Source organism: Octopus bimaculoides, chromosome 13, assembly GCF_046866305.1.
Source record: "Octopus bimaculoides isolate indiv1 chromosome 13, ASM4686630v1, whole genome shotgun sequence".
Classification (NCBI taxonomy): domain Eukaryota; kingdom Metazoa; phylum Mollusca; class Cephalopoda; order Octopoda; family Octopodidae; genus Octopus; species Octopus bimaculoides.
In genome coordinates, this window is record NC_142940.1 from 458,353 (window position 1) to 486,294 (window position 27,942).

The 27,942-nt window shown below is 35.5% G+C and overlaps 3 protein-coding genes across 11 annotated transcripts in view; 1 reads left to right on the forward strand and 2 right to left on the reverse strand.

The window, feature by feature from the left end:
• The window catches only part of LOC106871435 (protein Hook homolog 3), a 36,598-nt gene extending 33,155 nt beyond the window's left edge, over positions 1-3,443 (reverse strand). For both annotated transcript variants that reach the window (XM_014917888.3, XM_014917887.3), the window contains exon 1: positions 3,301-3,443. In XM_014917888.3, coding sequence (XP_014773374.2) covers positions 3,301-3,339 — 39 coding nt within the window. In that variant the 5' untranslated portion in view covers positions 3,340-3,443. The remainder of the gene's footprint in view (positions 1-3,300) is intronic.
• On the forward strand, positions 1,886-10,394 carry LOC106871437 (E3 ubiquitin-protein ligase RNF170). Of its 3 annotated transcripts, none has more exons than XM_089361343.1 (6): positions 1,886-2,934; positions 4,488-4,596; positions 6,380-6,555; positions 7,877-7,950; positions 8,902-9,021; positions 9,363-10,394. In XM_089361343.1, the coding sequence occupies exons 1-6, from the start codon at positions 2,916-2,918 to the stop codon at positions 9,630-9,632; spliced, it is 768 nt and encodes a 255-aa protein (XP_089217469.1). In that variant the 5' UTR covers positions 1,886-2,915; the 3' UTR covers positions 9,633-10,394. The 3 variants fall into 3 exon arrangements, with proteins under 3 accessions (XP_089217469.1, XP_014773379.1, XP_014773380.1); XM_014917893.3 differs by lacking the exon at positions 1,886-2,934 and adding an exon at positions 3,476-3,822; XM_014917894.3 differs by lacking the exon at positions 1,886-2,934 and adding an exon at positions 3,796-3,964.
• LOC106871436 (medium-chain acyl-CoA ligase ACSF2, mitochondrial) lies at positions 10,194-25,980 on the reverse strand. Of its 6 annotated transcripts, none has more exons than XM_089361339.1 (15): positions 25,277-25,980; positions 23,045-23,252; positions 21,833-21,961; positions 20,779-20,832; positions 20,010-20,128; positions 19,419-19,466; positions 18,934-19,051; positions 18,168-18,263; positions 17,515-17,663; positions 16,718-16,886; positions 16,277-16,384; positions 14,135-14,283; positions 13,427-13,568; positions 12,182-12,292; positions 10,194-10,898 (listed from the first exon to the last, which is right to left on the reverse strand). In XM_089361339.1, the coding sequence occupies exons 1-15, from the start codon at positions 25,378-25,380 to the stop codon at positions 10,776-10,778; spliced, it is 1,827 nt and encodes a 608-aa protein (XP_089217465.1). In that variant the 5' UTR covers positions 25,381-25,980; the 3' UTR covers positions 10,194-10,775. The 6 variants fall into 6 exon arrangements, with proteins under 6 accessions (XP_089217465.1, XP_089217464.1, XP_089217467.1 ...); XM_089361338.1 differs by having other exon boundaries at positions 23,045-23,294; positions 25,277-25,873; XM_089361341.1 differs by lacking the exon at positions 25,277-25,980 and adding an exon at positions 23,382-23,761.
• Between the last annotated feature and the right edge of the window lie 1,962 nt (positions 25,981-27,942).

Here is a 27,942-nt window from a genome sequence, read left to right on the forward strand (position 1 = left end):
GTAGGCCAGTTTGTCCCAAGGTTCTTATCTTGACGCAAAATTAATGAAATGAATGTCTCAGATTTTTTTCTTCAGGAAAAAGTTGAAAGAGAAATTGAAGAAACAGTAGAATTTTACAAAAAAGAATGGCTGCAACTATAAGAAATGCAAGATCTGGGAGCTTCTTATGTGAATAGGAAGTGGTAAAAGGGGGGGCTCTATATTCAAGGGCTATAGTAGAAGACCCGTTATGCAAAATGCTACACAATGAAACCAAATGCAAGACCATATGTTTGGGAAGCAAGCCTCTTAACCACACACACATGGTAAGGCTACGATCAGAGTATTAAATCTATTTCACAAGGTTTCTACATACCCCACCCCCATCCTCCCTTGTTTTCAACAATGTTGCTACAGAAAGAGAGATTTGAGATCTCAGTCCAGCACCAAACTGTGTCTCCTCCACATTGGGGCATGGCTGTGTGTGCGAAAGTAATTATAGTTATATAAGAATATATATATATATATATATATATATATATATATATATCATCATCATCATCATCATCATCATCATCATCATCGTTTAACGTCCGCTTTCCATGCTAGCATGGGTTGGACGATTTGACTGAGGACTGGTGAAACCGGATGGCAACACCAGGCTCCAGTCTGATTTGGCAGAGTTTCTACAGCTGGATGCCCTTCCTAACGCCAACCACTCAGAGAGTGTAGTGGGTGCTTTTACGTATATATATATATATATATTATATATATATACAACTAAACACTGTAGGTAGGACCTCCCAACATGCTAATTGTGATGCTGGGGATGGTGGTGGTGGTGGAGTTGCTTAACCTATGGGGAATGTAAGAGTGATTTTAGGGAGCAAGAAATAATAATTTTACTTCAAAATCTAAAATCTAAACAAAAGTCCCTGGTTCTTGAATTTTGGTTCTGCAATGATAAGCAGAGACATGGATGGTTGTAACAGGTTGCTTTCTGATGTAGTAGGGAATGGTTTGAGAGAGTTTAGCTGCTACTTTTGAAAAAATCAAACGACCCTGCAGAGCAGGGGTCTCCAAAGTGGTCGATGGGACTATTCAAGGGAGTCGATGGTCTAAAAAGTTTGGGGACCCCAGCTGTAGAGGTTCCGTCACTGGTTCATTAGAGATCCCAAGGTTTTAAGGTGGAGTGCAAACAGAAACACATGATGAGTCATTGATTCAGATTAAAGAATGAAAGAGGAAAATGTGGAGGAACCGTTGGAGCTCCAGTTGAGCTCTGATTGTGCAGAAAAGCCATAGGGTGTGTGATTTGGGTGGGGGGGAGATACCCTGCTATTTCTAGCAGGGCACCCCCTAGCATTGACTTGAAGGTTTCTGGTCTTCAATTAACAAAAACAAAGCAAACCAAATCTAATGGTTGTTTAGCCCTAGATCAATCCTGATCAAGCAGACCTATGGTTACATATATTTCAGCAACGACTGTCTCATGTCCTTCGTATTTTTAAGATAGTAAAGCATCATGTAAGGGATTTTGGCTGGTATTTTTAATAGGTCCATTGGCTCCTCTGTTACCTCAAGAAAATGTAACTAGGGTGCAGTGAAAGGGTCAGTCTACAGCATCAGATGATTTTCTAGGAGAGAGAGAGAGAGGGGGGAGGTTCTAATAAACATCCCTGTATATATGAACGAGACTAAAATATTTCTTATAAAGCAAGAAATATATATTGACATATTTCAATAAAAGTCTGTTAATAATAAATTGGATAATTTTTGTTTTTGCTGAAATAATTCATGTGTAAATCTTTTTCTCCAACCATGTCCCATAAATATAATAACTTATTGATGAGTCTTAAGAACAGAGAACCTTGTGTTGCCATGGTATGTCACTTCTATAGTCTTTCTCTCTCTCTTCTACATATTATGGCAAATCGACTCTCTCCATTCCTCTCTCTACAAACTTTAAATGTTTGACGAAGAATTTAGGTGACTGACTGACGCACACACACACACACAGAGTTTTGATTAGTCTTGATTCTGAGAAAAGTATACGAATGTAGAAGAAAACTAAGCAAGTGGAAAGTCGACTGAAAAGTATTTTTGACAGATGTACAATTTTAGAGAGGTAAACGAAGTCGACGCTTTATATAAGTGGACGAAGGGACGTTGATTAGCTGCTGGTCAACCCTCAGTAGAGGCATGATCAAAACATTCCAGCCATGACCATCCTCTCTTGGATCACATCATGTAGTCGAGTGTGATGTGAGGGCGATTAGCATCACAAGGAAATGATTAAGAAAATGAAACAGTAAACGACTTGATGATATTCCTTAAAATTACCGTTATTTGAAACAAAAAGCGTATTAATCACTGATTGATGACATGAAGAGGCACTTCAAAATATTTTAGTTAACAGAAGGGATTTAATACGAGAAGTGTTTTAATAAAACATTATATAAGAGCAAGTTATTTCCTCAAACCATCAAAAAAGCGCCAGCACCACCAAAGAGAAATGTCATCATACAAACAACACAGAAATTCTATTTATAGCTGCCACAATTAAATAAATATGGAATTTTATCGAAAACAAAACGAAGATTCAGTAAATATTTGTCTATGAGAGAATCGTCTGTTGAAATGCCACGTTCTTGGAGTTGTATTGATGACAACCCACGAGAAATATTGGACTTGGTGAAAGATCTGTCAAGATATGCGAAAATCAAACCCAATAACAGCAGATTCTATGAAATGGCAAAATTATATCTAATCTATCTATCTATCTATCTGTCTATCCATCTATCCGTCTATCTATTTATCTATCAACCTATCTATCTTTATATACGATTACGAGAATTACCATTTATTAGGGTAGGTCATAATTAACAGCTAATTCGTAGAACAGTGAAATATTCAAAGAGAAAATAGTTCCAAAAATGGTAATTTGGATCAATGGTAAGACACTAATATGATTGAGTGTTTATAAAGTAAATCTAACGTTTGTGTGCCTTAAAACTATGTACACAGTTGCTAGGAAGACTAATAATGGGTGGTACTTTGATGTTTCTAGAGACAAGATTTGACGATCTATGGACAAGATTTATCAAAAAGACAGTAATTAAGAGAATAACATTGCTTTAAATTTAGTTTCTATGAAATGACAGATTCTGAATTTGAGTATTTTAAAAGAATGTCAATCTAATTTAATTCTAGATGAATAGATCAAGAAAGAAAACGGCCAAAAAGTTGAGTAAGCAAATGTCCAAAGTCTATAAAAGAGAGAAGAGAGATTGTGTAATTAATAATAATTAAGCAACTTACCCATTTAATTAACATTGAATAAGAGTAGGTTCGGTCCATTCTGTCAGTTTATTGACAATGTAGTCAGTTTAATTCTTTTGTAGACTAATATATATTAAAGTATAGAGTTATTAGCGAGCATCCCTGGAGGTTTTTATGATTTCAAGACGTTTTGTGGAAGTCGACGATTTGGCTGATGACAACGACCTGTTAAATGTATGGAGTATTAACTTTGTCATAAACATTACTTCACACAACAAGATACAACATCAATACTGACTTCATGTTACCAGTAAATAGATATAAATATCAAAATGATGTAAAAAATAATAGCACATAGATTTATGCTTTTGTATTGTATTTAAACATTTTTCAATACTTGTATGAAAGCTGACAGAATATATTGCACGAGAAGCTTTCCGTATTTTTTCGTCAGCCTGAAATGAAGCAAATATAAAAGAAAATAAAAAGGTTGTTTTTTCAAGGGAGATAACTGTAGCGAGTTCCGTTCTGACCAAAAACCGAAGACTTTCAAGTTTTGGGGTAGAATTATTTATTAATCATCGTCTTAATTCATTGAATATCTCTCTCTCTCTCTATATATATATATAAATGGCTATTGAACTACTTTATTAGTTTATAGAGCTTATAATCAGTTGTAAACTTGGCAACAGAAACTGAAAATGTTAGTAGTTTGTTGTTTGAGCAACTTATGTTTTGTAGTAAACAAGACTTTGTGTAAATTACAAACTTATTTTGTCACAATGTTATAAATATTTAACTTATTTCATATATTTCTCTTACAGAGATGTTGTTTATTAAGGAGTTTAAAATATTTTATATTTTTTAATACTAAATGTCAACAAGGTGTTTGCTCAAAGAAAGTTGCAAGTTTAAATAGTGAGGAGAAAGTTTTTCTATTTCTGACAAGTCTTTCTAATTAAACGTGTCACAAACGATGTTCTCTTGTCATTCACAGCGTTTAATTAAAGACAAAACTTGACAACTTTCTTTCTTTACATTTTACAAAGCCTTTTAATGTCATTCTCCTTGCCGTTTTCTGGACCAGTTTGTAAAATAAATTGAAGCTATAAATTTAATCTACAGTTGGTTTATAATTACTGTAAAATTAGAAACCTATTTCTTCTAAACCTGTAAAGCAACACAGTTCTGAAGTTCTTTCTACTGTTTCTTCTCTCTTGGATTAGAAATGTCATCAACTTTCCTTGAAGGCGTTGGCGATGAAGTCATCTATGCATGTCTCCTCACTATATTGCCATTCATTCTAATTACAATTTTTGCGACCATGAAAAAACGGTGAGCTATTGTCACTTTATATAAGTTGATAGTAAAAATAACTGATTCATTTCTGTTGTTAGTTCATTTCATAAATAAACATCTATTAATATTTCATCGTGCACTCCTTGCCTCGCCCTCAACTTTTATAACACATCTGCCCACATTTTACTTTAATATAATTATGCATCGGTAGGTATCTATTTTCGGCCTGCTAGGGGAGTACTACACATCTGCCAAAGAGGGTAATTTTCCGGATAATACTTCCTGCTCTTGCACTTCCATGATATATTCTGGTCATCAACCTAGATATGTGATCAACAGAAACGACCAGAAAGTTTCTGCATCTATTTTTTGAGTAATAATTATTCGGTTCAGCATCATACTAGTGTAAAACGTGTCTACGTGGATGATCCTCTCATCATTTTGAAACCGATAGATATCTCAACTTCTTCCTTAACAAAAATGTCTTGATTACCTCACACACTTATTCTCAGTTTGACAAAAATATATTCTGCCGGACTGACGGTTCTGCATGAAGAATCTTGATTCTCAGATTCCTTGTTTTGAGTGGCCTGACACTGTTCCCTTGAACCTGCCACTTCCATGAATGTATGTGCGTGTGTGTGTGTGTGTGTGTATATATACACATACATATATCTATGTGTGTGTTTTCATATGTATGTATGCATTTCGGTGATGTATTTCTTTGACAAGTGATTTGATTTGATTTCATGTATTAAATAACTGGCAGAAGAATCAGGAAAACCATTTTATATAACACACGCACATTCTTTAGTTTTATGTCTTGATTAGTATTATGACAATAAAGGGTTATCGAAATGTATTTTATACTGGAAAGGAGTGTCAGAAATTGTTCTATACTATAAAGGGTTGTCAAAAGAACGTTTTTAGACAGCATCGTCTGAGACAAGGTGGATCAAGGCTGTAATAGCTTTGATCCTGGACCTGCTTGATCTGGGTTGGAACTGGAACAACAACAAGAACATTTTAAATCATATATATATATGATTGATGGCAGCGGTTCGACGAGTCTTACCCAGAACAGTGTTTACCATTTATTGTGGTGCCTTGTCTGCCTTCTGAGTTCAGTCATTTCCTCCCACCTCTTCCTTTTTTACAGGTTCTTTCTCTTTGGATAATTTGGCCCCTCTTCATGCACATCAACATTTCCTTACCTGTACAGTTTTCTCTTTTGCCACAACTGATTTGGTGCACATTTTTAACCCCAGATCACTTCTTTGAGAAAGAACACAAAAACCACAGCCAAATATTGCTATTAGATGTTGGTTTTAATCATTTCATTTTAATGTTACAAATTACAAATATTGGTTTCCAATTTTGGCTCAAGGCCAGCAATTTTGGGGATGGGGGATGATGGAATTGACCCTGAAAGGATGAAGGGCAAAGTTGACCTGGCAGCACTGAACTCAGAATGTAAAGTCAGAAGAAATGCTGCTTAGCATTTTGTCCAAAGCAGTAATGATTCTGCCAGCTCATTACCTTCTACTAATTACAAATATTACCAAAATCAGTCACAAACATTTTAACCATTTCAAGTATATTGTCATAATTGTGAGAAAAAAAAAAAAAAAACTTTGAGACTCTTTTATTTTTTATGCTTTAACCTCGTTTTGCAGGTGTTTGAATATTTTGGTATTTGTTGTTCTGAATGCTATTAATAATTTGGGATTCAAAATGACTGAAGTATCTTTTCGATGATGTCTTGATTAAAACCAAAAATAAATATGTTAATGTCTTGTCTGTTTCATTTATATTTTAGTTATAACCATCAAATAATCCATCCTGATAGTCTAGAAAATGTTCAAACTGCCCGAGAACACTTGAACCGTGTCCCTATAAGCAATCCTAATCGAAGACAAAATGAATCGAATTGTCCTGTTTGTCTTGATGATCTTTCTTTTGGAGTTGAAACAAATTGCGGTCATGTATTTTGTGGTAAGTCAAATTCCAGATCACATTTTACAGTCTGCTTTTAATGATATAATCCAAACTCACAGACAACTGATGAAGATAATGTATATTTTTGTCTTTTCCTGGCTGACCCTCAAGCCCACTCGCCTTGAAGTTTCTCTCGGGTGGTCTACCTCATCTTGCATGTTTTGCAGGTGATGTGACAGCCAATTAAAGTAAATGCAATTAGATAAAAATAAATGATTTGTTGTTTGTGTTTATAAATGGAGAAGGGTTAAGTGTTTATGTAATTAAGGGCAGGATTAATGTTTACAGCTTAGCTTATTAACTGGATTAAGAAGATTTTCGTTAGTCAATATAATATTGATCAGTTAGGTTAGATTTTAATAAACAACACTATTGATTAGATATATTTATTAAATTTTGATAATCAATACTGCATTGATTTCTAACTTTAACCCTAGGCTACATATTGAGGAGGTGGGGTACAATGGTGGGGAGTAGGCATTTCTATTCTCATTCCATTCACATTTTGGTATTTTGTGAGGTAGGCTGGAAGTATAGTTCATGAAATCCACTTGTAATTATCAAGTATTTTATATTCTCATTTATAGTGTATACCCATATCTTTTTGTAGCAGCTACCCTTATTTACAGTTGTACCTTTATCATTTATAACATCTACCCTTATAATTTATAGTATGTATCTTTCTTTAGAGAGTACACCCTTATTTATTGTATCTACCCTTACAACATTTTGTCCTAATAGTTCAGCTGTTTATGGTGGTTGTTATTGTTTTTAGACACTTTTATAGAGAAGTGGGTGGGGGATGGGGTAACCCCAGGTCTGCTCTGTAATAGAGACAAACCTATAACCAAAGGCATTCCAGTGATGACCATCCTGTCTTTTATTCAGGACTATATCATTCAATATCTATTTTCCTTTTAAGACAGAAGGGAAATAATTTAAAGGGGACAAAGCTGTTGTTTTTAACATTTCCAGTGAGCCAGGTAGAGGTTCAATCACCAGGAGTGTTGTTGTTACAAGGACACGGAGATATGAAACGTTTTCTTAAGTATTTGTCAGCTGATGTATTGCTGTAGCTGGGCAAGTTATTGTCACTTTACAAACACTTCAACTGCTTACTCTTGTCTTAGAATCAAACCAATTTATTCATTAAGATACAACATATTTATTGCACTAATTACTTATGTCATCATTTCTACACACACACACACACATATATATATATATAAAACTATGTCTACATACATACATACACATCCATATATACATACATATATACACATATATATACACATATATACCCATTGTTTACTTTTAGCTAGCTGCATCATTGCTTACTGGCATTATGGATCATGGCTAGGTGGAATTAAGTGTCCGGTTTGTAGGCAAAAGGTAAGTTTGACTACAGAACGGATTCCATTTTTGACATAAAACAATTGATTTATTGTGTTGAAAATTGTTGAAAAAAAGCTGAATTTAAAGATATTCGTAAACGTTGAAGTCATCAACTTCTCTTGTATCAGTTATATTTTAAATTTATTTTTTTATGCAAAACAATATTTTCTAAAAACAAATCATTAAGTTGGTGTTAACGTAGCTTGATTTAGTGAATCAAGAAGGTTTTATATAATTAGATTGTTAATTATAGTAATTGTTAATTATAGTAAGTTTATTTTTTTTTTGCCCAGTACAATGTGACTTAAAATGCTAAAAGCTTAAAAAAGTTTAGCCATCAGTCACAGACGAGTATGACGTGATAGCTTGGACCAGACTTTGGCCATTTGTTTTGGGTGTTTTATGTAGTTGTGGGTCAACATAGATACCTTGTTGTCCCTCCTTCACTTGACTTTGCTGAGCATGAAGGAGAGAGTGAGAAAGCTGCCTCAGTGTATGACTGTTACTCATTTACAGCTGAGTAGACTGCAGCAACATGAAATAAAGTGCTTTGTTCCAGGATACAGCATGCTGTTGAATTCAGGAATTGAACCTATAACCTTATCTTTAGGCTGCACACCTTCACAGAAAATATAATGACCTCCCCGCTCCAATAATATATATTTTATCATTTTGTCTCTTTTGCTTAAATACTCAAATATAATGTTACCTGCCGCTAATATTTTTCTATTGAATTATAAACCTGTTGTGCATTGTATACATTAAGCTCAGTGTTGTAATTCTTAAATGTTGAATAATGAACTCTTGGCCTATAAAGGCAGGGGAGGCAACTCCAAATATGTTTGAATCGAATGTAAGATGCTTAGATTTTTTTGTATTTGTCACATTCTTTAATGATGCTTTGCTATGACTCATTCCTGACGGACTCTGAATTTAATTTCTTTTTAGGTTACTCTTTTATTACTTTGTTTCACCGATGCAGAAACTCGTTCTACGACACAAGAACGAGCTGATATACTTAATCAAATTCATGATTATAATCGAAGATTCTCAGGAGAACCTCGATCTGTAAGTAATTTTCAAACATTTACACTTTCAAAACGTCGTGCGTTGTTTTAGTCTCGGGTTTGTTCATGTTTGTATTTCTTCTTATACGGACTATGGTCTTTGCAAAGTTAACTTTTGAATTTGGATGTTGCTTCCACTCCTAGAATTTCTTTTCTAATTCTGCTATACAAACAAATTCATCTGTCTTAAGGGGTGAGACAACTTGGTTCTAAACATTGTCTTCACAGACACACATGTAAGATTGTGTGTGAGTGTATCACTACATGTATATATTTATTGATGTATTCGATTCCCTTCCAGCTTTTAATTCTTCAACACTTAATGCTTATTTTCTGTTACAGATAATGGACTATCTCAATGATATCCCAACTCTTCTACGACACTGTCTACAAGAACTTTTCTCATGGAATGGACTTATGATAATATTTCGTATGCGAATTACGATCTGTGCCGTATTTGGGATATGTTATCTTATTTCACCATTAGATATAATTCCTGAAGCTGCTTTCGGTTTGTTTGGACTCTTAGATGATGTCTTTGTTCTTTCTTTGATGGTTGTTTATATTACAATTGCTTACAGGGAACTGGTGGCCAACCGCTTAGGGGGTTGAGTGACCCCGTTCCCAGCCTCGACTTTATGTTCTTGTATTTGTTACTGCTGTTTTAACAAATTCTCAGATATGACCGTTCATTATACACACTGCCATTAATACTCACTGCTCTTCAAAAATGTTTCTTTTCTGGCAATAAGCAATATAGAGTGTAAATTAATATATTCTCATCGTTTTGAGCACACAACTGAACTGCAATGGTAAATAGTCATTAGCGTGTGTGTGTGTGCGTATATATGTGTATGTACACACATGTATATATGCACACACACACACGTGTGTGTGTTTGCTGCATATAATGGTGATTTAATCTGGAGCTGCTAAATCTTTTTCGTTCAATGAACGGTTTCTGTGTTGACCTAATTATCTCCCTTTGTCTGCACAAACGGGCAAATTTCTGAAGCTTTATGGAAAATAAAGCGAAACATTACAGAAAACATTTCAGTAAAATTTACTGACTTTGGATAAGATAAGTTTTAATAATTGAAAACTGAAGAGTTTTTCATAATTTCCCGTTTTATCTGAAAATATTTTCTTAAAAAAAAAAAAAGACAAAAAACATTTGAATGTTAGAATTTTATAAAATTATGACTTACAAAATCTAATTGAATTATTTCTTTGCATTTCAATTGTTTTTAAACTAATTCCCTGAATTTATTTTTAGAATGTACATTTTTTCATGGATCTTTTTTAAAAAAAAGACTGTATTAAACATTGGTTAAACAGTTTCATCGAACCATTTCATAAATCATTTTCTTCATATCACATTTGTCTGTTATGTTTCTTACCATTCTACTTCAAAATACTTATTTTCAAATCTCAATGAATTTAAACAAGCGATGATCTGCTGTAATGGTTAAAAAACACAAAAAAGCGAGCAAGCTAAAGTTCTGAGATGTCCAAAGTCATTATTTGAATGTGTTGCAAAATGAAGGTAATTTATTAGTCACTGTCGAGTTGTTTGATTGGGAACAATCTCAAGCAAGATGTCGTTGAAAAATGATGAGCAAATTATTAATAAGAGACTATTTACACCACGTCTGGACAAAGAGATGAAAAAAATGACAACATCCTAAAATTGGTAAATTGTAAAATGCATTCAGAGTCCAGACACTGATTTAGTATTCATCGTTGCTCAACCGCTTATTTCAGATTAAGCTTTGCTATAAGATTTTCTTTTATTTTGAATTTTTGTATTTTTCCAGTTACAGTCATTGGGTGACTATCAACAAAGTCAACATATCGAGGTCTCTTGAATTTAGCCAACTGAAAAAGAGAAGATATTAATGAAGTGAAAGATTAGATTGGTTAGGTATTAGTTATCTTGAGTCACTTCATAAAATTAACAGCCATCATTCAGGTTGAATTTCTGAGAAAGACATTAGGGAACACGACCATCTCACTTAGCATTAAACTGTTTGCTCTGTATATTCAATTGGTCAACGTTTGCTATAAGTAAACCTGCAGTGGTTTTTTTTTTTCCACTTCAGTAACATTGATCAGCCTTTGACTGTAACAGCACGAACTCCACTGATGGGAGCCAGGCAGGAGCATTGAAAGGGACAAAGTCAAGTCAAACATTCATAAACAAATAGGAGTTTACAGTTTATACCTATTCTTTTCTTTTATTCTTTTACTTGTTTCAGTCATGCTGGAGCACCGGCTTTCGTCAAACAAATCAAACCCAGGAATTAATCTTTGGAAGCCGAGTACTTATTCTATTGGCCTTTTTGACGAACCACAAAGTTACGGGGACATAAACACACTAGCATCAGTTGTCAAGCGATGCTGGGGGGGGGGGGGGACAAACACACAAACATGTAAATACACAATATATATATATATATATATATATATATATATATATATATATATATATATATATATACGACAGGCTTTTTTCAGTTTCCGTCTACCAAATCCACTCACAAGCCTTTGGTCAGCCTGAGGCTGTAGTAGACGACACTTGCCTAAAGTGCCATGCAGTGGGACTGAACCCAGGACTATGTGGTTGGTAAGAAGCTACTTACCACACAGCCACTCCTGCACCTATGAAGAATTTTCACTTGATAGACATTAATGTATTCAAGGTGGAAGAAGATAATTGCTCCCAAGTGCTTTAGCACTTGGGAGCAATTGTTCCGTTACAGGGTTCTGCTGCTAAGAGACATGTTTCATTAGCAGAGTATTCTGCTGAAAGTATTCGAGCCATTTGTGAGATCCTCCTGTCATTCCATCAATATTGGAGATCTGGAAAAAGGAGTTCTACTTTTCTTTCTGTGCCAAAGCTATTAAATAAATCAATCAAAATTAAAACGTCCAGTTCTATCAAAAAGTTTTCATCCATGTCACAAGAAGTCTTTTTTCCTCTGAAAGATTTATTCAACTGCTTAATCAAGTCTGCACATTGAACACCTAATCCCATTAAAATCACATGGATTAAATGACCACCAGGTTGAACCACAGGACAGCAGCAAATATGCCAAGTTTGCAACACTACAATATGAATACTGTTCAGTAACTTTGTTCTATCAATCCTATTTACTTACATGTTCAACACAATAATCTTTAATCTCATCTTCACTGCATTCCACGCCTTCCTTCAGTTGAATGCTTGCACACACGTCTTCTCCCATTCGTTGATCTGGTATCCCAACAACCTATAAAATATGAGATTTAAAAAGAGAGAATGCTTAATAAACTGTACCACTTCCTCTGAGTTCTTCTACAAGTATTTTCTGCAGACTCCTTTAGTGTTGCTCATAATATAGGACTGGAAATTCTACTGAAAGCTTGTTTGAAGTCTGATTTAATGGTCAATCCTCAAATTGGTGATGTTACCCCCCACTAGAAGTTTTCCTCAATACCTCCTGTTGTCTTAACGAAGGAAGGACACAATAGATAATGTCAAACATTGCACTATGTATACTCTGAATAAAAGAGATGGTCATTTCTGGAACGTCTTTGATGATGAGTCTTCTCAATCATGGCTAATTTCATACTAAACAACTCTGTGAATGATCAACTGACTGAGCCACCGATCCTCAGTGGAGGGTAACTGATGACAGGGTGACAATGTGGTGTTGTCAGATGACAGGATACTGGATGTCGCTGTGTAGCAGACATACCTGACCCATCTCTTCATCAAGAAAATAAATGTTATGGTAGCAATCACTGTATCAGTATTGGAATGATTAGACATAAATTTATTGAACTAATATAAATATCAGGCTGGGTAGTTAAAGAAGTTTGCATCTGTGCTCTTGGATTCAGTCTCACTTGTGCAGTACTTTGGGTGTCTTTTTGCTACAGCTCAGACCAACCAAAACCTCTTAAGTAAATTGGGTGGCCGGAAACTGAAAGAAGCCTGTCCTGTATGTGTACATATATATATGCATGTTTACCCTTGTCTAAATATCACATAATGGTTGTAAATGAGCATCACCCTCATACAAGTGAGGTTGGTTGTTATCATTCTTCTGGGGAAATACTATTTCGCTTGGATACAGTTGAGGGTTGGTGACAGCTTGGGCATCCAGCCATAGAAAATCTGCCTCAAGAAATTCTGTCTGGTCCTTGCTTGAAAGTGGATATTAAACAATGGTATGAGATGCTGGATCTGATAAGGGACCACAATGAGAGGTGAGGCTGTGCAGGAGGGTTTGTGTCCAACACGTGCCTGCATAGAAGAATGAGGATTGATGTGAATAATTACTGTAATTTTAAAGCAACAATAGATTGATGCTAATTAGAAGATAAACAGTGGAAATTGTATAAGGATAAATGTTGCATACCTGAACTTCCTTCACTTTAGGATGTTTGTAGAGCAAGGTTTCGATTTCACTGGGATAAATATTTTCACCTCCTCGAATAATCATGTCTTTGATTCGGCCAGTTATTTTGCAGTAGCCATTCTCATCCAAAATGGCAATATCACTGCAATGAAGATACATTTTCATGAAATTATAATTCCTTTTTGAAACATGGATGTTTTAATCAAGGTTGGAATTCCTTATATGGACACAAGCTTCTGTGACCATATTTCTTATGACAGACTCAGTACATGGGATTTAATTAATTTTGTCAGTAATTAACAATTTAAAGAGAGATTTAATCAAATAACTTCTTCATTATTTAGGTAGTGTTATGCAATATCTTGGTTATGTTATCCTCTGCTATTTTAAATGTTTATATTCCGAGATCAAATCCTATCAATGTCAACTTGACCTTTCATCTTCTCAGAACTCGGCCCTTTAGTGATGGAATCGATCCTAAATTCCTTCAAAATGTGTGGCTTTGAATAAATATAAAAGAAACAAAAAAAAAAAGACATTATTTAATTGGTGTTTAACATGTTTCTTAGTTAAAATTATGGTCACAAATTTCAATATTTTAAAGGAAGTTCTTGGTTTCTTAAAAGACCAGAGATGATATTAAAAGGATTAAAATGCTTCCAAAAATCAATTTTATTATCAATAAAAGAAAATAATATAAAGTCTTACCCTGTTGCATACCATCCCCCACTTTTGATGACTTCTGATGTCTTCTGGGATTCATTCCAGTATCCTAACATTGTTGTGTAACCTCGAGTATAAAGTTCACCTGGTTCATTTACAGGAAGTAATTTGCCATCAAGATTTACGATTTTTGCCTGTCCAAAGAAACAGGTATTTGGTGTATAATTCAGCTTTTTATGTTGATTTAACAACAAATTAATAACTCGTTTAAAATAATACGAAATATTTCTATCATTGAATATTCAGTAACATTTATTGTGTTGATGAAAGAATTAACCTCATCTTTGGAAATTTTAAACATTATTTCCCTCTTTTATTATGTATTGATCTGAGACTCACCTCAATTAGGAATCTCCATTTTAAAACTAATGAGTGCTGAGAACTGTTCAAGCCATGTACAAAGGTGTTGTCATTAAGGTGACTGTTGGCAATGAATTTATGGTACAAATAGGAGTTTCCCAGGGCTCAGATCCCAGTCCCCTCCTATTCATAACAAGACTGAATCCCATGGGAACTCTTCTATGCTGATGACCTAATTTTGTTGCTGAATCTGTAGCAGGATTGGAAAAGAAATTTCAGGTGTGCAAGCAAAACCTGAAATCAAAAGACCTTAAAGCTAACTTCATAAAGACCAAGAAAACAGACAGGACACTACACCCACCAAATAAATGACCCCTGATATGTAAGAAAGCAAAGGTAGAACTTCCATATAATGTACCCAGTGTAAATTATGGATACATAAAAGGTGAAATCACAAAAAGGTTTTCAGAGAAAGCAGACTTTGTCTATGGTAGATTCACAAAAACAACCGAGGACTGGAAACAAATTCTCTGAAACACCCAAAAGGTTTGCCAGAAGTTAGAGATAGCTTCTGTTATCCAGGTGTCCTAATTAGTAGTAGAGTGACATTCCAAAAGTGTAAATGCTTGAATAAGAATAGGATGGAGAGAGTTTTTACCTCTGATGCTAATGAAAGACTTCCGTTTCAGAGTAAAAGGCAAATTGTATGATGTAATGCGAAATGTAGGCTGTGAATGCAAAAACTAAAAAGAAGCGAGTGCATTCTGCTGGGATATGTCAGTGTGCATATGCAACAAAGTGCAAATGTATTGAGAGCAAAACAGCCTAAGAGACATCAGATGTGTAAGAATGAAAACTGTGTTGGTCTGGTCAAGTGATGCATAGGAAGGAGGATAGCTGCATGTGGATGGGGCCTGTGGAAGAGGGAGACACCTTTAAGCAGTGAAGTCTGACCTCAGGATGTTGAGCCTCACAAAAGAAGTGACAAAGGATTGAGACGATTGGCTATTTGTTGTGCTTGAGAAGACATGCCCACCCCAGCAAAAAGGAGGTCCTATGTACTGACCCCCATATTCAAGTCATTTCTCAACATCCAGCCCTCCATTACTCTTCTAAGTACAGTACTTCCTCAGTTGCTGTAATTAAATAATTATATGACAGTAGAAGTGCACATATTCCCTTCCCCATACCTTTGTGCTACCAATTTCCCAGCTCCCTGGAGTCAATTCCACATGTTACCCACCTTGCACTTTTAATATCATCCCAGACCACTTTTGAACACCATCTCATATCGGCCGGCAATCGTCCCCACCACTGCTCGTCATTCTCTCTCGTTATTTCTTACATAAATGTGTACTCACATCCACCTTCACTCTTCCCACTGCTCTTGTGCCCACCTCACCCCCTCGTACTGCCACTTATCAACCTTCTCCTCCTCCTCAATCCACTCCTTTTTTTTTCACCTCCCACCACTCAAAAACTCATATTCACCACTGACTTTGTCCCCTTTGTTGTTCACTGCATTCCTTTTACTTCTGTATTCCTTACTTCTAACCATCTCCCATTCCAGCAAACATACCTGCTCGTCTCCATCCCCCCTCTTATCTCTTCCCATCAGTTTCTCTCCTTTCTGTGGTTATGCACCTCTTCTACAGCAAGACACCTCAACACTTAGTATAAGCTGCCCCCTTCAATGAAGGGGTCTTCTTTTCTGAGCTACATGGTGGCCTCACTAGAGTAACATGAAAAAGCATCCGATACACTCTGTTATAAAGACTCCCGCCACTACGGTATCTCAGCATCTCCCACCATGGAGCATAAACCTACCTCTGTATGGGATGAAACCTGACCCACGGTTGAACATTTCCTTTCTGCAGTGTCATTAAAATCACTCTGAAATGTCACTGGACTCGTTTCGGTACTTCCATAACATATCTGAAAACACAAGAAATGTGACTGTAATTGGCTGGGATACCTTTCACCTTTCAGCATTGAAACAGGCCATTTCTGGCCCAAATATTCTGTCTATTTTATGTTCAAACCAGCCAGATCCAGTCTTTCATACCTATCCTACAATGTCATTCTGAAAATATACAATCACATCATCAAAATCTCAAAGCCATGAAATATTGTAAGATTAATTCAAAACAATGGGAATAAATAAGCAGAACATTTGACAGAATAATTTGAATGCTGAAGGGTTAAACATGGATCTTTTCTATCAGAGCTGTCCTAATCATCATCATCATCTTTCATACAGATACTTACTGTAATGTGAGGCATATGCATGTCTCTCATGACTCTTTCCATAAGGGATATGGGACAGACAGAGCCAGCCATGACTCCGGTCCTTAATGATGTCAGATCATATTTTGGAAAGTCTGGATGATTCAAAATGTCTATAAACATGGTTGGAACACCATACATGGAATTGCACCTAATGGACGAAACAGAAAAAGGTTAAGGATGTGAATAACATGCAAATCAAAGCCAGCCGCGATCATCTCATCTTATTAAGACAGGAGGTCAGTCCCAATCCAGTAAATCTACAATCAAAGACGTTCCAACTATGACCATCACATCTTTTATTCAGATACAGTGTATCTAGGACTATATCAATTAATGTGTCCTTTTTTAAGATTTGACGATTTGGCTGATGATACCACAGAAGGTAGAAACATATAAATAAAAGATGGAATGACTAAGTTCTAATCACTAATTGCAACAATTATTTCTGTGCATTGGTAACGACTGTCAGTTGCTGAGTTTTCCATATTTATGCTCTTACTTAAACATCATATAAATAAACATGATCTGGAAGCCATTGTGCACCTTCACGTCATCAGGTGCACAGTGGCTTTGATAGCACACACACACACACACACACACACACACACACACACACACATCCATCATTGAAGATAAGTGATGTAGTGTTGCAGTTACATTTTGGTTAATAAATTATTGAAAGATTCTCGCATGGGATGTGATCAATATGGTAGAATAATTCTTGATGAAGTGTGTGTGTGATTTTAAAATGTTGAATAAATATTGGCCAAGTCTACCTTTCGTTTTCAATAGCTGTTAGAACGGTCTTTGCTTCAAATCCAGGAGATGGGAAGATGCAGCAAGTTCGGTGAGTAATCATTGTTAATGCACCAACAACAGAACCAAAACAATGGTACAATGGAACTGGCACACACACACGGTGTTTCTAAAAAATGAAGAAATAAGTAAATAATCCGGGCCTGAAATTTTCTGGGAGGAGGTTTGTCCCCCCCCACCACCCCACTCAGTGCTCTCGACTGGTACTTATATCATTGACAGTCCTAATTAAATGCCATAAGGTATTTTGTAATAATAATAATAATAATAATAATGATTTCAAATTTTGACACAAGGCCAGCAATTTCAGAGTTAAGGAATAAGTCTATTACATTGACCCCAGTGTTCAACAGTTCCATATTATTTATCAACCCTGAAAGGATGAAAGGCAAAGTCCACCTTGGTGACAATAATAATAACAATAATATTCATAACATCAACATCTTGGATCCAGTATTTTCACAATCTGGACGTTTTATTCAGCACTTTAGTCTTACAGTGTATAAATAAACTCTTTTAACAAAGAAAAAAAGCAATAAAATAATTCTTTCTCAATGTAAACCTAAATTGACAATAAAGTACTTGAGGACGTTATAGTGAAACATGTACTTACCACTTCATTGTATCTTAAACGAAAACCTACATAGTAACTATTGTTGAGAATACTGAAGTGTGACAGAGTGGCCCCTTTAGGTTTACCAGTTGTTCCCTACAAGATATACATAAAGAATAGATTTGTGTAATGAGATGTGAGTAATAATAATAATAAATAAATAATAATAATAATAATAATAATAATGCTCTGTAGCAGCCTAAAAACAGAAACAATCTCTATTCTCGAATGAGGTGTGGATATGGCTGTGGAGATGAGGAGTATGCTTCCAAACATTTCAGGTTCAGTCCCACTGTGAGGCACTCAGCCAAGTGTCTTCTACAGTCACAGCCTGACCAAAACCTTAGTAGATTTGATAAACAGAAACTGAAAGAAGCCCATTGTGTGTATGTGTGTGTGTGTGTGTGCGCGCGCGTATGTCTATGTGTGTATGTTTGTGTCTCCTTGTCTTAACATCACATAATAGTTGTAAACGAGTTCCACGGTCATATAAGTGGTGTCATTCATTTCCCGTTTTCCCTGGAAACATGTCTGGCCATGAGGAAATATCACCTTGCTTGGAAACAGATAAGGGTTGGTGACAGGAGGGACATCCAGCCATAGAAAATGTGCCTCAATAAACTCCAGTTTTTAAAGGCATGGAAAAGTGGACATTAAAACGATTTTATACAAGGACTTCATTAAGACTAATTATGTTGAAACCCTATGGAGTACATATTTGTTACATTATTACCAAATACAGTAAAATATAATGAGCAGAACTTACTGAAGTGAACTGAATGTTAACCGGATCATCAAACTGAAGTTCCTTTTGTAGATTCCCTATGTATTGGACTCCTTTAGTGGTGCCTGCCTGCAGAACTTCTTGAAATGAAAATGTGCCACTGAAATCGGAAATGCCAGCCTGCATCAATGGAGCAGAGGTAGACAAGAGTGGTTCCATACACTCACACTCACACATGTTATAGTGAAATAGTATTTGACTCATCTGACATGGATAGAGAGTCTGTGGATTGTTACAAGTGTCAAAGTTACCCAAATCTACAATTATGCCAAATCTCTTTTAATGTGGCATTATTTCTTCCAGTGACAACACCTGTCTCATGCCCTCATCAGTCACAATGTCACATTGTCTCAGGTATTATATTCGGTTTCAGGTGTTACCATGTCACACTTATATTCAACAAGCGCAATATCATCTCATCTGTTGGATTGTTTTGCAATTATCAGAATTTCTTAACAAATACTCACGCTATTTTCTTGGTTTCCATTGAAATTATCATTTTCAAAGATGGTAACCTATAAACAAAATGTTAAATTAAAAATAGAATCAGTTTTAGTGAGTTAAAACAATTTTAAACTGAAAATATTAATTTAATTTTTACATTGTCACATGGTCTAAAATTTAGGAAACAAGTATATCTGACTGACTTCAGGATATAACTGGTATTTATCAACCAAGAAAGAATGAAAGACAAAGTCGATTTTGTGTGTCCTTGTCTAAGTGTCTTCAACAAAAGCCTTGTCAACGAAATCTGGAGGAGAAAAATTGTATGGAAGCCTACACAGACTGTTTTGCTCTAGTGTGGTTGACTCTAATTTATCTCCGAGATTTAGCAACGAGAAGAACAGACATGCAACTGTTGCAACAAAAACTTTCTCATGAAAGGCAAATGCTGTCAGAAAAAACATAATACACCAATAATATACCACACCAATTCATTCTCAGACTGAAATAAGTACTGATGTCGATAGGATAGACTAAACCTTAGAGGCTGATGCCCCAGCATGGCCACAACTCAGTGAGTGAAACTAACGGAAAAAGGTAAAAGACTGCCTTACCTTTTAGATTTGATATCTCCCGGAGTTGATGTAGGTAGGTCTGGTATTAAATGGTGCAAAATGTTGTAATAGTTTGTGTCACGGAATGGACCAGCTATCACTAAAGCTTTCATACCGACCTTAAATATTAGAAACAAAATATTTGATAGAAATCTGTTGAAAAAAACTAAAATAGAATTTAGATGACTCATGACATATTAATCACACACAAACACAGAAGATGTTCATTTGTCAGAGTGACAAGGGCCATTTAGTCATCCTTCAGAATGACTGATGATGCGTGTGGTGACTTTGTTTAAAGTGTAGAATTGCACACCATCAACATCATTCTCTTGTCTGAGATCATTTTCATTCCAGTAGCAAGACCAGGTCAAGATAACTGGGGGATGGAAGTGGATGCTGTGGACGACCAAGAGGCCCTACTTGCCTCATCTTGCTCTTTGCACTCCACAATGCATTGCCCTGGCCACCTTTCCCTTCATTGAACCACAAAGTCTGCTGGATCCTGTTTTCGCATGCATTGGTAGACAAGCCATAATATGCTGATCAACTCTAAGCTGGGACCCTGACAATTGCTACTATTCCAGATCAGAGTAGATCTGAGAACAATAGTGGCCACACTCCTCAAAACCCTTGGAACTACAAGTTATCATTTGAGAAATAGAGACCAGCAGGCAAAGCACTTTTGAAGGTGGTGCTCCAGCATGGACTGCTATTCAGAATATACTGAAACCAGTGAAAGAATAAAAGAAAAGAATCTGGATCTTACAGTATTTACAACGTGCTCCAATTCTGCCATTCTAAAAGCTGGGTTGACGTTTACCTGTAAGAAAGAGAAAAAAAACAGGAAAAAGAGGCAACACAGCTCTGGAACAAAAGATATGAACAAAGGAAATAATTAAGATATTTAATTCTTTTTAATCTTCAGTTATAATAAAGTTATAAGTAAACTGTAAACGATAAAAAGGAGGTAAAACTCTATAGAAGATGTAGGGATCTCCAGGATAGATTTTGGAAGGGTTAGGGACCAGCAGAAAAGGTTCATTTAAAAAGATAAGAAGTAACAATGGTAAAACACATATGTAAAATAATTAATTAATTGATTATTTAATTATCATGATTTAAGACTGAACACAGAATTTAAATAAATGGATATTCATTAGTTAGATGAGAATGACAAACAAAACAGAAATTATATATATACACTTTTTTAACAGTGTATATATATATGGGGCATCAATATACATCCACAGACACAACAATTATTTTAAATTAGTGACACACACACACACACACACACACTTATGTTGGTTTTTGTCTACTAAATTCCAATTTCCATATATTGATTCAGATCCAATGGAAATATATTTCATTCTATTGTTTTTTTTATAAATTTTTATTTACATCAAAATGTATTTTTCTGCCAAGCAAAGTTTACATATGTTGGTGCCTTCATTGTGGTTTTCAGTAAGCCTGGTGATGGACCATTAATAACCAAATATCTTTTGAAAAGGCACCATGTTCTTCTTACATATATTTCTGAAGAAACTGATATGGAGTGTATAATAATTTTTATTGCTACACACCATCAAAAAGGGAAAAAAATCTGGTGTATTTAGCAACTTGTGTGTATGTTGGCGTTTTACAAAGTGACAAGGAAACCAATTGATGTGTTGAACAGAAATATCTTGACATTACTTGACATTACCACCATCAGAAATTCAATGAATCAGTTATTGACCCCTAGGGAACCTGTAATCAACAACGCTATTATTGACAGAAGTCATGATAAATAAAATAATTTAGAAAATAGCAATATTTACTGAAATGATTCCAGCTCTGAAACCTGCATACTGGGCTAGTAACCATTCATAAGAATTTGGTCCCCAAATACCAATTCTGTCTCCTTTGTTTATTCCAAGATCCAGGAAACTAGCAGCTAGTTGATCACACTATCAAAAGATGAAGAAATTGATGGAATTATAAGAAATATGGCATGGAAAAAGAAAAAAAAAATGGACAAGAATAATTAAAATTTCTACGCAATATTTATATAAATACAGGATTTTTTTTTTACATGAAAAACAACTCCAGGAACAAAACAAACAAGAAATGATAAGAGTAAAGATTATTTGCCAACATAACATGGCAGTCCTGGTTTAGGACGAATGTTGCTGTAATTTAGCCCCAGCATGCATCACTTCCAGCTGGCTGCACGACACGATGTGTGTCCTTATAGCCAGCTGGAGACAATGTCTCCTGGGGCTAAATTACAGCAACATTCCTCCTAAACCAAGACTGCCATGTTATGTTGGCAAACAATCTTTACTCCAAAGTACTGTTGCTGAATATCTCTCCTTGTGAGACTTATAAATAGTAATTTTCTAAAGAAATGATAAGTAATTAATTTTATATTTTAAGAAATTTGGTTGAAAGAAACAGTTTAGAATTTTGTTGCAAATGGATTCGGAGTTTTTCTGTCACCCAGTTTAAAAGCATCATCACCTGATTCCTGGCACCTTTAATTAAGTCCACTCTATTGCAAAGATGTTCTAAGGATAAGTTCATCCATTTCTCCTATAAGTTTCACAGGCCCCAAACTCTTCACTAAGTCCACAGGAATAGATTGTTTTCACTCATTGTCCTTACCAGAGACAGTTTCTCATTAATTAGTCTAGATGTGATGCCATAAATTTGTTCCACTTGGATGACTGATTGATGTGTATGTGTGTGTGTCTATTTTGATAGACTCAGAATTGAACTCATACCCACTAACTAAGCAACTACACTTATATTCCTTATCCCATATGAGGAGATATCAGTATGCAATAATTAATCATTTTTATATGAAATTTAAGGTCAAAATTATTGTTTCATCTTTTTTTGGATCAATATAATTAACTGTCTCTCCTCAATCATTCTGAATCACCCTTTAGCAAATATTTCTGATCAATGCAAGATCAAACAATCAATCATTTATCTGCACAGAATGTAGAAAATTGAGAAATATAAATATTTTGTCTCTCAAGACTTACTTCTTTTAAGAACTGAGCAAATGTTTTTCTTATTCCACTTGAGTAAAATACACAAGCTTCATCATCTGGGTTGTTTTCTGTCTGTTCTTGGAACATGTCTCCAATGGTGGAACCAAGAAAAGGTATATCTGCTGGTCCATGGACATAGCTGGAGGTTAAGGTTTTCTTTCCAGAACTGCTGAGTGGCTTTGTGTCTGTCGTACACCCCCTGAAATTGATGTAGAATACAATGTCAGCAGGAAGACGTGGGCTGAAAGATATTAGGAAAATCGAATATCAACGGAGAACAATGAATTTATACCACAGGAGATGGCTGTAAAAGGGCAACATATCACACCTTTGTATATAAAATATAAATAAAAACTAATGGAGAACCTGTGTTTTGCCTAATACTTCTTTACTGGACTGCTGGAGCCTTAGGAACACGAAGAATAAGAAATTAATGGGAGAAAGGCGATATTCAACCGATATCCAGGCTGGAAGTGGCCCACAGGCTGGGAGTTTGACATGCCTGATTTATAGGAATCTTTTTATCAAACTCCAGTATCTGTCTGATATTTTATTTTAACTGACTTTGATCAGCCTTGAACTCACAACCCGAAGGTTAATGGTAACTCAATGCTACAGAATGTTTTAATCTGACACTAACGATTATGTTACTGAGATAAGTAGGACAGAACAAATGAGTTCACATGGATTTCATTGTAGGGAGGAGAAGAAGGAGAGTAGGTGAGGGAGAGAGAGAGGGAGAGAGATGTATGGTGGTGGTGGCAGTGAGATAATGCCTCAAATATGCACATCATCATCATCATCATCGTTTAACGTCAGCTTTCCATGCTAGCATGGGTTGGACAAACATTGTTATAATTGTATAAACCATATATCACAATGAGTTCTTCAAGGCGGTGCTCCAGCATAACCGCAGTTTAATGCCTCAAACAAATAAAGAAAGGATAAATACTTTTCAGAGGCCGTAGGTTATGATTACGAATTCACTGATAAAGCTTTGGTCGGCTCAGGATTGTAGTAGAAGACACTTGCTCGAGGTGGGAGCATCTAGTGGGACTGAACCCAGAATCATACGGTTGGGAAACAATCCTTTTAGCACACAGTCACTCCTGCACCTACTTGTAGAAAATTTCATTAAAAGAAACATTCATTTTTCTGAAAGTTATGAGGAAACAAGGTCGATAGGGGTTGGACACATTTGTGTAGATATGCGTGCAGTATACACACCTCGTCACATACTTTAATAAGATATAATGTTGGAAGTAAATTGTTTGCCCCCAAAGTACGATGATGCTGTTATATTGTCCCCTATTATTGTAATTGTGTATCGTCGAATTACTTTAACTTATTATTTACGCTATTTAAATAAAGTGTGAGTTTTTCACTTCAACAAAACAAAATGTAGACAAGTTGTCAACATTGGCAAACGTTTTCGGAACGATGAAATGCAAGTACTTCCCCGAAGTTTAACATTATTTCATTATAATTAACACTCAACATTATTATGCCTTAGAAATCTAACAGCACCGTCCACAAATAAGATTACAATATGGTTTAACAGCCAACATGATAATAAGAGAATGTCTCAATACTTGTTATGTAACACTGAAAACCACCCGTTTACTGATAGAAAGGAGTTTATGCGAAGAGAAAACTCTAATTAATTAATGAAGCGAGGATGGAATTAATGGAACCAATTAACTAAAATTATATTTGTTTATTATGCTTTCATTACAACGTGTTATTTTTCAAAAGTAATGTCAACAGTTTATATATGAATGTTTATATATGAATATATATATATATATATATATATATATATATATATATAGTCAGAGAGAGAGAGAGATCAATGTGGAGGGACGGTACTCGGCCCCAATTTACAATAGACAGCTGGACCTGCTCGAAATAACAGCCTATTCTTCTGGAAAAAAAAAACAACAAACAAAAACAAAATAAAAGAAGGGTATATTGGAAAACGTAGCCGTAAATATATTCAAAAGACGAGATGGGGGTCGGCTGGAACATCTTTGACACTGGACTTCAGGGACAGAATACATTCTGGGGGGGGGGGGGGCAAACAATTGAAGCCCTTACTACTAAAAGGACTGAAGTCGCAGGTGTGACTAAAATAATCTCGGAAATCCGGTTTGCATCGGCCAAATTACCGAAAATATAAAATTGTAAATAATTTTCAAAGCCCGAAACCCTTCGTTCACTTACCTTCTGCTCTCCAATCCGGTATATTTGCTATAAATATAAAGTCCGTTTCTAATGTGAGAGGTTTTACGATTCCAAACTTTAGCAGGAATTCTAGTGCGTAGCATGGCTTTTACGTGCGGACACTTTCTGAAGCAGGGTTTATTAAGTTGATAACTCTATCTTTATAATCAAAAACATGTCCCTTATTTTTATTGGTTAGACCAAATTAGGAAAGTGCGAGATATCAACAGATAAGGTACTTGTACACCTTCAATAATTTTATATAATTGTCATATCGAAACAAATTCTTATTCTTTAAAAGTGGAGGACGAGGTTGTATGTGTGTGTGGGAGGAGGTCTGGTGTTATAATTGAAAGCATGGCAAATGATTTTTCTGCTTGTGTTGTCCTTGCCCCATTTTATCTCCGAACAACTTTTGCCTCCTTTTACTGTTAGCTGAATCTTTTACGTTCCCCTTTTCACCAGACTCATAGACACTTTTTTTTTTCTCTGTACCCAGCTGACAGGCAATGCTTTTAACAGTCTTCTGATAGTGACTCTTATTGGGGAGCTTTAACACTCATACGTTTTTAAAGTCACGTGGAAAAATCGTGACATTTAGAGGTGACAAATGTTTCTAACGAAGGAGGAATGGCGTTACGCACATCTCTTTAACTTTCAGGTATGCAAATACCTTACCATAATCCCCCATATCTTTTTTCTCTAGGTCAATTCCTACAACAAAAATAGAGATATATAGAAATATATCATTTTAATTTGCTACTAAACAATCAAACGACAAAACAAGGCAACACGGAACATTAATATTTTACACCTCCAAAGTGGCAGGCTGGCCAAATGCTTAGCAACATTTTGCTTGTCTTTATGTGCTGAGTTCAAATTCTACTGAGGTTGACTTTGCTTTTCATCCTTTCAGGGTCAATGAAATAGGTACCAGTTATGTACTGGGGTTGATGTAATTGCCTAGCCCCTTCTATCAAAGTTATAGGCCTTGGGGTCATAGTGGAAATTATTATTGAGTAGGAGAGCAGCACAATATAGAAACATTTCTCATGGCATCAGCACACAATTTACAGATGCTGACAATTTTTATATTCTTTGTGAAGTTTCCACGGATCCAGCTAATTATTATTGTTATTTGTATAATATGACCATTAAATCAATGTTTGGGTATCTTATTACAAAGTATCCTCATCCCTTGTTTGCTAATTGCACATGGCCACATTTCAATGACTGAAACAATTCAAAGATAAAAGGTAATAAAAAAGCAAATGTGTTCTTTTATGCATCTGTCCTCATCCATCTGCATCACATGACCAAACCAACACAGTCTTCTTTCTTCCAGATTACACCTGATGCCCCTTCTGCCCAATCTTTCTCTCAATACATTTGCACTTCATCATACATGCACACAGCTGTTGCAGATCTAGTGGACCATACTAACTTCGTACCATCTTAGTCTTTGCATGTCTTCTGCATTTGTGGAACTACTGTTCATATACATGCAGCCTAAAATTTCTTTTCCGTCCTGAGATGGATGCATTTTGTTATCATCAGAGATAAAAGCTCTCTGAATTTTCTCCACCTTATTCTTATTTTGGCAACTATACTTTTGAAACAACCTCTTCCACTACAAATTAACTCACATAGATAATAGAATCGATCTCCCACCTCCAAGACATTCAAGAGAATCTATTTCCTATGTGTTATTAGTGTTCATTGCTCCTGTGCATTTACCACATATAGACATGGCTTTCTTCATTAGCCCTCCTGTAATTCTGTTGAACCTCTTGTTTGTCCATAGCTTGCACTGGGTACATCATGCAGAATTCCTCCCTAATACATATATATATGGTTTGAAGAGATAGCACAAAGCTAAATAGAGGTGGAAAGCTTATTCTCAACCATATATATATATATATATATATATATATATATATATATATATATATATGGTGGCAGTGATGATAGTAGTGGTGGTGTTGACAGGTAGTTGTGGTGGTGGTGGTGGTGGAGGTGGTGAGTGAGAAATGCATTTATGAAGCAGTTAACAAGTAAATGGAAAAGAATCTGCAATAGTTTAATTCTAATGTAGCAGAGTTAAGACAGTCTTAGACACTAAGACATGTCAGAATTAAACCGCGTCCCAGCTTAAAACCGATGTCACACTTCTCAAAGCAATGATAAGACATCACAGCTGTAAACAAGTAAGTTATATCTCCAACTTTATCAAGTGGACTGAGCAATCTACAGTAAATGGAAATTAAATATCTCAGTTTTTATCAATAATAATAATAAGAAGAAGAAGAAAAGGAGCAGCAGCAACAACAACAACAACAACCTACCCGTGATTTCTCTTTCAAATGTCATCTGACCATCAAAGGAATTTCTCTGTTATCTTCCACTTAATTCTATGCAAACATTACACAATTTCTGAAGTAAGGACAAGATGACCCACAAACTAAATTGTTGGTCAACATGTTGCACTATCTGCAGAGAATAGGAAACTGCAAAGAAGGGGAACAGCATGTTCCACTGTTTAAATAGAAGAACAACTGTTGAATCTCCAGTTTAATGGCACACCATGTGCCACTGGCAAGTTTCATACAATTTCACTGCGGCCAAGTTGGCCATACTGACCAAACCAAAATTTTCAACAGTTTCTG